At 39.5% G+C, this 12483-nt stretch overlaps 1 protein-coding gene across 3 annotated transcripts in view; it reads left to right on the forward strand.

The window, feature by feature from the left end:
- The window catches only part of arid4b (AT-rich interaction domain 4B), a 55929-nt gene that overhangs the window by 24167 nt on the left and 19279 nt on the right, over positions 1–12483 (forward strand). For all 3 annotated transcript variants that reach the window (XM_087802753.1, XM_087802754.1, XM_087802755.1), the window contains exons 4-9: positions 136–201; positions 496–586; positions 3982–4061; positions 5247–5338; positions 8387–8528; positions 9979–10058. In XM_087802753.1, the coding sequence (XP_087658879.1) occupies positions 136–201; positions 496–586; positions 3982–4061; positions 5247–5338; positions 8387–8528; positions 9979–10058 (551 nt within the window). The remainder of the gene's footprint in view (positions 1–135; positions 202–495; positions 587–3981; positions 4062–5246; positions 5339–8386; positions 8529–9978; positions 10059–12483) is intronic.

Below are 12483 nucleotides of genomic sequence, written 5' to 3' on the forward strand. Positions count from 1 at the left end.
AGAGCAAAGAGCGCCATCTACTGGCTATTGGAAGTAAGGACACTGTATCACAGAACCTAAGTCAAACCCTGTCGATCACTCGTGGTGACGAACGTGTAGCCATCACTTATTCATCGCTTTCTCTTGTTTCGGCAGGTGACCTTTCGACCAGACCTGTCCACAGCGGAGGTCCATGATGAGAACATCAAAGGTCCCCTGAAGGTAAGAGAGTCTGAGTTTGAATATTCGTATTGCAAAAAATACTTTTAGAATAATAAATCCCTCTTTTTTTTCTATATCTGATTATGCTGTAGCTTTCAACTGAGCAGAACTACAAACACAAAAATCTAATTTGCTCTCACTTTATCGCATGAACATTTGATTTTACTCACAAATGATCCTGAGCGCATCAGTTGGATTTTGATTTTCTCATTTAGATTTGATTTCTTGTGCATCCTGATAAGCTTTTTAACATTTGAATAACGTCGTGTGTGTTTGTGTGTGTGTGTTCCCCAGGTCGGTGCTGTTGTCGAGGTGAAGAATCAGGATGGAGTTTACCAGGAAGCCACAATCAATAAGCTCACCGATGCTAGTATATATACCGTTGGTGAGTCAATATAATCATCTGAGTCAACAGCTTTTGCTCCTACTACCCTCTCATATATGCTGTCTTGAGTCATTTTTATTCCTTCTCTTCCCTTTTTTTTTTTCACTCTGACTTGAGCAGCAGATTCTACGACCGAGCGAGAGAATCTATGAGACACGAGTCTGTGGATAATGACTTGTTTAAAAGTGGTGATTGTGTCAAGAACAGTTGTGAAAAGCCACAAATGACTACTTTGTTTGAAATCATTGTTATATAATACTGTGTTATTATGAATGTGGTTATAACTGGTGCAAGAAAAGCTGTTACATGACACTTTTGTAATTCTCCCCTATGTGTTTTTAAGGTTTAAGATACAAACTTGGGCTGTTAACTTCTCTAAGGCATCAGAGAGTATGTGCTAAACAATGTCTTGAGTTTTAGTCAAAGGGTCAACATACGGTCTTAAAAAGTTAAGGTAGTGCAAAAAGCTGCAGTTCATTGAGTGTCCACTTGAGGCTGGCTGCAGAAAAGATGATGACTCACATACATGCCCCAAAAAACTGATTTTTACAGCTTTAAAAAAATATTTCCAGTCTTGTTCTGAAATGTTTTCTTTTACTTTTGACACGCACTGATTTTTTTTTTATATAATAAGTGGTGTATTTGACTTGACTGACAGGGGACATGTCACTGCTGCTGTGACATGACCCAGTTGAAGAAGCTAAGGATTAAGATGAGCTGAGAAATGGATATTGATGATGTCAGCATTTTTAGCAAAACAAAAGTGGAAAATGATGGTGGATTTTGACATGAGGTGACACGTTCTCTAACATGGGACAAACACGGATAGTAATTCTGCGTCAAGGATTTAAAATAATACTGCAATAATACTTGCATTTATTTACACCTAAATAAGTGCAAACATTAATTTGTGATTAGGACTGAGAATAAGATTTTGAGTTGTGCTAGATGGACAGGTTTCATGACTCAATCTTGATTCAACCCAAACCTCTGCCTCTTGACTGGAGTCTGGCTAAACCATTAAAGTGCATTTCCAAGATGGCCGCGACTACAGATGGGCTTCGTATGTGTGACAGAACTCTAAGAGTTCTGAAACCTTACAGGTGGCGCTTAATGAGTTCGAGTTGTAACCTGTGAAGATGATTTACATTCTTTTCATAGATTTTCTCCTGAAGTTTTCTCCGGATGCTCTGGTTTCCTCCAACTACGTTTACAAAATATACAGTTTGTCCAGTCTAGGGTGTACTGAAGTTCATTACAAGCAGATTTGATGAAAACCGAGAACAAAGTCAAGTTGAGTCAAGTGCATTAGTTATTTAGAAAACAATAAAAATGAGCATATAATAAAGATATTTCCTTTGCTAAATGGTTAATATGGAGGTTTTTTTGTATGTATTCTGCTACACATCACTATTGTATTATTAACTCAAGGCAGACAAACGCAGTGAGTCAATCTGGAATACCATGAAACATGAAAATTCAAATGTAACTCTTCATATATCTGTGTGTAACGTAAATTTGTTGCTACAAAACAACAGCCAGTGTTAAACATTTAACTGCTGTCATCTCCAAAAATATCTTGTCAACATATTTTTATTAGTTAATTGATAAATTAACTGTGTAAATAAATAGTCGTTTCTCATTATCCTTATTGTTCTTGTTATTAAAGTTATCCTCCATTTTTCTGTGAATTAGCAGCAGAGTAGACGACAAACGAAGCTGTCGAAAAATGCTAAGCGAGTCAGTCAACTGTTACCAGACTGTCACTTGTTGCGTAGAAGTCGCCGAGGGGATTCGCTCCGTCTTCAAACACCATTTTTTTTTCGCAGTTGCATTCCTTTTCTTAATCTGTGAGGAAAATCACAAGTGACTGCTGGAAATACGTCAAGTGTTCTGAGCTCACGGAGGTTTCCCAGTCGCATGTGAGCGGTTCCTGCATGAATACATCTGCCAGGACCAGATTTGTTATCACTCGTGTATAAATTATAGCATTGTATGAAACCAAATTGAATGTCAAGCACTTGGAATTGAGTCCGCCGCACTTTATTATTATTGGAAGTGAAAGGAGGATTTTTATTATCACGTCATGCATTTTTGGCTGATTTAACCCTTAATAATTTAGGATTAAGAGTCTGTTTAAAAAAGTGATGTGGTTTGATCCTACGCACTTGTTTGCATGTACTTTTGGCTCCTTTTTCCTTCCTTCAGGAACCGAAATTCGTTTTAGCTTAAACAAAACGTATTAAAAAAGTATTTGATTCAATGTTTTTCTTCACTTTTTACATTAGTTTTGAATTGGAGTTCATTTGTTTTCAATAGATTTTGTTATTAAAATATTTTCTTTCATACAATTTGATTTAGTTTTTTATATATATATATATATATATATATATATATAAAAAATATATATTTTACACATTTTTCTAAATCATAAGGTACTTTGCATAAAAATTACCTAGATGTATTTGTATATATTGTACTGGATTTGTTGTGTCCTAAATATAAATTACAAATCGAAGAAATCTACATTCATTTCAATTTTGTAATTTTCTGTTAACATTGCAAGTACTTAACCCTTGTGTTATCCTGGGGTCAAGGTGACCCGAAAACAATAGTTTGAGGTATCCCTTATGTCCACCACTGCATATGTATTCACTCTGTCGTTGACTTTGACCGTGAGACAACACAAGGGATCCCACAAAACACATTTGTTTTCGGCGCCCATTTGTCACCTTGACCCTGGGATAACACAAGGGTTAATGAGAGATGGAAAAGGAGCAGAATGAAAAACAAGTTTCACTTCTACTGGTTGTTGTTGTATAGAATAAATGATGACTATTATAATGTATAACTTTTTTTTTTTTACATTTCATCCAAAAATATGATCGTATCACACATTCTCATTTTTTATTCACTAATGCATGTTTTCTGACTGCGCTCCTGGTTTTCCATTTGTCTTTTAAGGAAGAGTAAATTGCTCTCCCCTCAGCGGTTGTCTCAGCTAGTTATGGAGAGGCTGCACCCAATTGTAGAAGCTGAAAACATCCCAAGACCTGAATACTTAAAAGACCCCTGTGTGGCCCTAACTATCTAACAGAGTGTTCTAGCTTTCAGACGTAATGATTCTCCGCATAAAATCTGTTGAGGTCAAGCCTTAATGCGATTTTCATTCAAGTGGAAGTTGCCGGTATTGCACGTAAATAGTTTCAGATTGAAACTAAAATGTTTTACATTCAAGGCCAGACCTTCGGTGTGCATTTCAAATGAGCATCTCTTGTCAAGCAGCAGGTCAACGGAGCTCTGGTGCAGTGAGACTTGTTTGTTTGACTGTGAGGAAAATCCCTGTCCCTCACACACGGCAGTCTTGACGCTGTCGTCTCTTGTCGTCTCTGCAGTGTTCGACGACGGCGATGAGAAGACCTTGAGGCGCTCCTCGCTCTGCCTTAAAGGAGCTCGCCACTTCGCCGAAAGCGAGGTAAGATCGGCGTCATTATAAACCACACGCCGCAAGTTTTTCACATTGTCTGAGGTCACATATATTGTTGTATTGTTATAAAACTAGGAGTGGACGGTCTGGGGGAAAAAAATGTAATTATTGATAATCAAAACATACAAATAAGATACAGGACTAAACTAAGACCAGAGTTTACAATAGTTTACTTTAAAAGGTTAAATAAAAGGAGTGATGTGAATTGGGTTCCCAGCAGTGACGTTTATATGGATGTATTAAGAATCTTGATGAAATAATAGATGTAAATAAGGGCTGCACGATATTGGAAATATGTGCGATATTCGATATTGGTGTCTTTCATTGCGATATTTTTTTTTTCTTTCACCCAAAACAAAACAAAACAAAATTACCTGCGTGCACGTGCGAGTACTGTAGCTTCTGTGCCGACATGATCAGAGAAAAATATCACTTATAACGCTCAGTTTCGCAGGAAAGAAGTCTCGCAAAACTGAGGGACATCAGAGAGGAGCCGCCGGCGTGTCGCGATATCACCAAATCAATAATAAATCTGGCCTCCTTGTACACACGCGCATAACAGTTTATAAATGACCTGATGCTAACAAGTTAGCTCATTAGCATACAGCAAAGGCGGACAGGTTTACACTTCCCTTTACAAGTTCCGCGATCTTTTAAAAACGCTGAAAACGACTGTGACGAGATGAAAAGTATTTACAATATGTTGCTTTAATAAAGGGGGTTGAAAGAGATGAGCGGCTGCTGACTGGATTACTCGTGTTTGAGTAGCGCTCATAAGTTTGTCGTACTTCCGCTAAGTCAGAGCGCCGGCAAGACGCTTCGCCATAGTAACCGAGTCTAGCAAGCTGCGCCGCACAGCTCACAGGCGGACAGAGACGTAAACAACAACGAGACATAGAAGTACAAATTGACAACTTTTGGTCAAAGTGCGCATTCAAAAAATGCTTTATTTATACAATGAAAATTAAAAATTATCGCACGTTTTCGATATGCATATCGCACGAGCCAATATCGCGATATATCGATATTTTTTCGATATCGTGCAGCCCTAGAAATAATTATTACAGTTTAAGAATGTATATTTATGATGTCATCTATGTTTTATTTTAATTAAAGGCATAATTTAAAATAATGATTGTACGGAGCAATAATGGTGGTTGATCTATTCGACAGACACTCGACAGACTACCGCTCACCAACCCCGAGCATTTCGGCACACCGGTCATCGGCAAGAAGGGCAACCGGGGCCGACGATCAAACCCAGTGTGAGTATCGTCCTCAGTGACGCCCTGATGAAGGTTTGACGGCGAAGCAAATGCGGCGTCTTCATCACCTTTTGCTCCTGAGGCGAAAGAAACGGAGTTCCCACTCGCTTCCCGCCGCCTTCTCTATGAAGCGATAATTCTGTTGATGTGTGACTCACGAGTTTATTCCGCCGCACTTTAATATTCTGGTGGGCCTGACATGCTGATTCCTTTGACGATTCATTTCATCCTAAAAAAAAAAGCCCCAGTGAGAGGGATGAAAGCTGGCTATGATTGCGACGAAAGAAGAAAAAAAAAAGGACACTCTGCTCCGTAATCTCATTCAGTCAGTTTCGGCTAATGCTTCTCAGAAGAGTAAAATACTGGGAATATTGACTTGGGAACAGTTCCTGCTGCACATTAGCACCTGAAACCTCATCTGCCTTCCTCAGTAGAGCAGCCTTTTCCCGACTTCTTCCCGTCTCCCTCGACCACTTCCTGTCTGACGACCACCGAAACGATGACGGAACGCATCGTCTCGAAATAAAACGTCTACAATGTGGTTCCACGTCTGAGTGAGAGATGGAGGTCCAACTTTTATTTTGTGACTTGAAGGTAAAGTGGAAGCAGGAAAATGAATCTAGACATGAGTAAACGTTAGAGAAGATGGAAGGGAAGGAGTGGAAAGGGAGAAGACATGGGAGAAAGCAGAGAAGAGAAGAAGATAAGGAAAGAAGTGATGAATGATGCCACCAAGGATGGAGTGATTAAGAAATGAGCCATCAAAGACCTGGGAGAAAGGAGGAAGAGATGAAAATGAATAATGAAAGTGGGGAGGACGGATGGTAGACTGAAATGAAGGTGAGGAAAAGGGGGAAGGAATGTTTTGCTGCAAATCGGTATGACCGGTAGAGAGTGAAAAAGAGGGGAGCTGAGAAGAAAGGAATGTATTATAGGAGATGAAAGTATAGAAAAAAAGTTGTGAAGTGAAGGTGTGATGAAGGGGGGGAGGGGAAGGAAACGTGGCGTTGGCGAGAGACGGAAGGGATTCGGTGGGAGAAAAGAAAGCAGGAGAAAAGAATTGAAGATATTTGAGAATAGAATATGGGAGGAATTAAATGATGGATGAGATAACAGGAAGTGGGGGATGTTAATGTATTACATTATAGGAAAGAAGAGGTGGAGAATGGGAAGAATATGTCCGATAAAGTATTGTACTTATGCGGATAAAGAGATGGAGGCAACATGAGGCAACGAGTGTACATGTTTGAAAGAGTTCTCCAAGATAATTTGCTTTCTAACAAACCCTGTGGCGTAACATCTGAATGTTTTGATTCTAGCTTCTCGTCCTTTTTTTTTTTCTTCTTAAGAAAAGTCTTTTTAAAGGCGGCGAGAAAATGAGAGTGAAACTCATCTCATCTTCCGTCTCAAGGCTTGAGAATACTTTCTTTTTTCTCTGTAGCTCTTGTGTGTTGATTCTCACTTAGATTCAGAGTTGGCTGTTTGTTTTTGTAGTGTGCACGTACGTGCACGTGCCTGACTGGAGTCACTCGGTTGCAGGCCCGGCGAGGCGGAACAACAAGGGTGGAGGATCTGTTTGCCTGCTGGTGATCGTGTTCAGACGCACGACTGCGGTGCAGGGAACTCTCAGGCGACACGTTGGCAGAGTGTTCGCCAGAGACTGTCAACAGATGCGTTGAGCAAACCTTAGCTCGTGTCTAAATGTTTGACGAGAAATAAATGGAAACAATCAGTGGCAGATGCATTTTCTAAAGCGTTATATATATTGTCTCTGTTCTAACGAGTCTCACAATGATGAAAACACTTTGAAAATACATTGTTCCTGCGATATACTGTATATCACCTTCTGTGGTCTCACTGATTTTGCGACCTCATTTCCAAACGTATTCTAAGAATAATGTATTGTATACTCATGCTGCCAAAAAAATGGTGTACTCTCATGATGCCTTGCTGTACACGCCTAATTGGTGACTGCTGATTGGTTGGCTGGGCGGCAAAGCATTATGGGATCTGTTCAGGTCACCGGTATGGAGAGGGTTGTTGAAAAGAATTGCTCCTCATATGCACCCTGGTCTAGAAATAACCATTACTTACTTACTTACTTACTCACTGTTATGTTTGCAAGTCAAATTTAATGTAGTTTATTATATTTTGTACAATCAAAGAAGTAAAATGGACACTACTTTTTTAGGTTTTTAGAACTTAGTCCCTACAATACTGTATGCAAAACATAAAATAGAATATCCACCGTTGCTATTACACGATGATTTTTGTATACAACTTGTAAAATAAGATGTTTTATTGTATGCCGTATTCGTTTTTACTTATTCGTTTTTGTTTTTTTAATACAAAGAATGTTTATATATATATTAACCGTGTTGTTTTTGATTGTTAAAGCGCCTTGTGACCCTGGTCTACAAAGGCACTTTACAAATAACTATTACTTACCTACTTACTTACTTACTATATATATATATATATACAGTATATATTTACATGGTTAGGATATTGCTCAATGAAACGGGGTCTCTCAACAAAGGTTGATATCACCATCTTTAAAAAATTAAAAAAGTGATTTGACAAGATTAATTTTGGACATTTTTCACATGCATGTCTGTTCTTGAAAACTAGTTATTCTATTTTTTGTGCAAATGGAGGAAACAAATTATTATACATGCCTCTTTTACTGGACACCCTGATTATAATGTCACACTTTATTGTGATTATGAGACTTATTATAAATGAGATGTTTAAAATGATGTTGGGTTAACCCTTTTTTTTTTAGTGACATGATGAAAATATATATATATTATATATATATAATTCAATCTAAAAAGTTGTGTTGTACGAGATACAGATGCAAAAAAAGTGAAAGAAAATGTGGGAAAAGCTCAAAGAAGTTGTCAGAAACATTTGTACTCGATCAACTTTATAGTTTGACCTCAAGAGAGCCCCCATTAATGAAGGCAATGGCCCCCATTAATCATCCTAACTATTGGTTCATGAGCTCAACTTCAATCCTCTCATTATTCTTGTTTCATTTTCCAGGCAAGAGGAAGAGTTGTCTTCGTCCTCCAGCGAAGAGGAGGATGGCGATCGGCGGCAGAACGAGGATCTGTTCGGTAAAGTTGTCTGCGTGGACGGAGTCGCCGTGGCCGACAAGAAGAAGACCTCGTGGTACCCTGCACTGGTGAGCGCTCCCATATCAGTCGCTACATCCTCGTCCTCGTGTCATTATGTAACTGCTGCAGCTCTTCATCACTGTTGCTAGTCTGGAGCATACGTGACATTTTCCTCCTGATAAAGATGCTCTCGAAAACGGCAATAGATGTTTTCTTGAGGGTTTTCCACATCCCGAAATGTTCATTCAAGACTAGGTGTAGAAGAAACCTCGAAGAATGAGTGTCTGTCCTCAGTGTTTAAACCCTCCTCCCTCTTCTCAGCTTGTTGTTCTTGGCCTGCTCCTGACGATGCTCTATGCTGCCTCCTCGTGGCGGTTCAGGGAAGCACATGTGTGTTATGATTGCAGTGTGGCAAATGAAGATTTGAAGTAAAGGTCAGGGGAGGGATGTTTAATGTGAAAATATCGCTGATGTCAATGCGTTAAGAAGACGGTAGATAGTTAATTGGCATATTACTGTCAAATTTAGACTTTTAATATTACATTTTTTTAAGGAATCTTATTAAATAGATGTTTTATTCCATCAATGACAACAAATTAAAACTAATCTGATATTGGTGACATAAATGCAAACTCTTCAATCTCAGTTGAGTGTTTTGAAGATATTTATATCTAACTATTTATAAAAGTAAAAATAATAATAATCAATTCTGAATATTATTTTAGCTTGAATGTTTTGCTCCCAAAATGTTTCTTTATCTTCTGTAAAACACTGGGGAAAAAATGTGTTTAAATTGATGGCTGGGGAAAAAGGATTTATCTTTTGTTCAATAAATTACATTATACAGTTAATATACTGTCGGTGTAAATATCAAGTTATAGACGATTACATTAATAAATACAAAACATTTCAAAAATATTTAATATATATTAGATCAATAACACTTACCGGTAAATCTTATGTTTGACTATCAAAATATTATGTGAGTTTAATCATCTAAAACTAGGGTTGTGCTCCAAAAAAAAGTTTTATTTTAATATTTTATTAAATAAACACCGGAATTAAGTCATTGATTTTATGACTGACTGTTCTAAAGTTAAGAATCAACGTGGTCCATGCCTTGCATCTTAAAAGCCTCCAGTGACCTGAATATTTCCTTTGCACGTTTGTTGTCGGAATCAAGTTAAAATCTGTCAAATCAGAATCTGGATGCAGCTCACGCACCTCTTGGTCTCGACCGCTGCGATCACAGTCGCTCAGTGGAAACCAAACACGCCCCTCATGCACAATCCTCGTCTCCCACTGGGGCGCTCCTTCTTTTCAGGGGTACTAAACTTTGTGATCCATCAGTATTGGCCTTTTTTCACCCTGAAATGTCTCTCGTAATTGACTCGCACGGTGACGGTCGCCCCCCTCATCTTCATCACTTCATCATTAGAAGCACACACACTTCTGCACACACACTTCCACATCCTCGTCCTCCTCCTCTTTAACTCTCTGACGTCTCCTCTCGCCAAGGTCACGTCCCCGGACTGCCATGAAGACTTGACGCTAAAGAAGGACAACATCTTCGTCCGCTCCTTCAAGGATGGGAAGTTGTAAGTGAACTTTTTATTTCTTCGGCAGTAAAGGGTCCAACAACGTGTCGTAGAGGATGAACCGGACGAACGTGTGATTCATTATCACATCATCTTGTCCGACAGATGATGAAATGGGGCCGTTAGGGTTTGATTGAACGACTCGCTGCTGACGAGGATATGCTGAGATTAAATAAGTAGGAGCTTGTGTTTGAACAAAAATTTTTTTTAGGTCTACATCCATATATCTCACACTGTTGGATATGAATGGTCAATTTAAATGTATCCTGAGAATGAAACCGCACAAGAGTCTAGAGTTGGGCAACTTCAAAAGCCTCAAGGATTGACCCCTGAGGTGTCTCATCTTTAAAGGTTTGAAATATTTGCCACAGAAAATTAAGACTTGTGGCTGATGTAACAATGAAATGATAGTATTAATTAATTAAACTATGGTTTACCCTTGTGTTATCTCAGGGTCAAAGTGACCCGATGGCCCGGAAAAAAATGTGTTTTGTGGTATCCCTTTCGTGACCCAAAAGAATGGGGTTCTGGGGCCTTTGGGTCACCTTGACCCTGAGATAACTCAATTTGTTAAGGAAATAAAGGTGTGCAGATTTTACCCTTTGTGTTATATCAGGGTCAAGGTGACCCAAAAGGCCCGAAAAACATTTGTGGTATCCCTTGAGTTGTCTATGGGTCAAAGTGACAATCTCCACCGCTGCATATGTATATATGGAAGCCAGGGAGGTTGTGTTGTCTCTGGGTCAAGGTTTACAAGGGATACCTCAAACATTTTTTTTCAGGCCTTCCGGTCACCTTGACCCTGAACTAACACAAGGGTCAACTTTCTATGGCTCAATAATGAGACACAAAACGAGTCGATCTGAAGCATTTCTAAAACGGTGAGTTCAAGTTCCAATGCTTGCCCATTCCAGTGATGAATATATTGTAACCTCTTTTAAGAAGCTTTAAGATGTGCCGTCTCTGTTGCAACAATCGAGTCTGGAGGGGTCGCGAGTGAGGATGAGGGTGCGTGGATGAGGGTCCCTGAGGACGGTCGGAGGCGAGAGATGTATTTTTGAGATGGTAAAAAAGAGGGAGCGCGAGTAATTTGGTTTATGCGCCGCCTGAAAGAGGCAGTTATAGGAAATGGCTCCGAGGTTCTGGCGCTGAGAGGAGGTCTTGAGAACGGAGTTGTTGATAGTGATTGGAAAATGTTGCTTAAAGAGTCGGTGAGAGACTTTGAAGTGTCCGGAAGCTGCAGCCGTGCATCCGATCCCTCAGATTAGTGCAACAAATCTTTCTATGAATATGTGATGTGTTATGAATAAATGTTTTTTCGTTGCCACGAGGATGTCTGCCCATTTGTTCTCTACCCAAGATAATGAGGTATTTGAAAAGTTATTTTGGTTCAGAAATCAACTTCTTTACTGCTTTACTTCTGATTCCTTCCATCTGGGATGGTCTTAAGTGGTGAGTCTCCTCAGAATCCCGCCACACGGATTTGGAATAAAACCCTTTTTTAACTTTACGCTCTCCGGGGCTGTCTTAAGGAAAATGCAACATTTCCTCGCTCTTTGTCGGACGCCCACCCGCGTTGCAGCAGTTTTATCGCCGACTTCTCATGACTCAATCCCGTCCTGCATATGTCATCATCCGCAGGTTTGAAGCTCAAAAAGCTTCTAATCGTGGAAACTATGTTTGAGAGTAACGGCAAGCTGAGGAAATGGAATGAAACGACTGTTTGTTGAGATGACCCGAACGGATTCTTGAGAATGAATTGGAAAAAATTAAAATGTCATCACCAAAATCTGTTTTTAAACTTTTACAGTTCTAGTCTAGTATCTGATTGTGATACGAATGAATCCTGACGGGTGACGCATGACTTGTCTCTGTGCGAGTCTTGTCATAATCAATGTCGTCCCTGGCGTGGTCTCCGAGTTCAAGTCAATATTACCGCCGGCGTGGCGAGGTCACCGTGTTCTCTTTCCTCCGGAGAGTCCATGGATTGTTGGTTCTAATCACTCGACAAGACTCTCCGAAGTATTGTCCTCGAGGAAAAAAAAAGATTCTTTAGAGAAAGCGCCGGCGTTGTATCCGGAGGGGAGTTCTACGAGAGCTTGGTTAATTGTTCGGCTGTGGTAACCATGGTAACGGAGGAATCTCAAAGCCCGCTTCATTGTTTCTTCAATTGCTGGTGTTTAAACCTCTGATTATGGATGTACAGCTGTTGTTTCCTTTGATTGGATTTGAATTCCAGAGATGTAGATGTATATCTCTTTAGAGATAAAGGGTTAATGTTTAGAGTATCCGGGTTTGACTAATGTGTCGTTCACAAGTGATTTATAACGGTTCTTAAAATTGTAAGTTAATGAATCCAACAGGATTAATATAAGCTCTGTAACTCCAGCACTGATGGATAATAAAGTATGGATATGTGTATGAA

Source organism: Callionymus lyra, chromosome 11, assembly GCF_982586985.1.
Source record: "Callionymus lyra chromosome 11, fCalLyr1.hap1.1, whole genome shotgun sequence".
In the NCBI taxonomy this organism is placed as follows: Eukaryota; Metazoa; Chordata; class Actinopteri; order Syngnathiformes; family Callionymidae; genus Callionymus; species Callionymus lyra.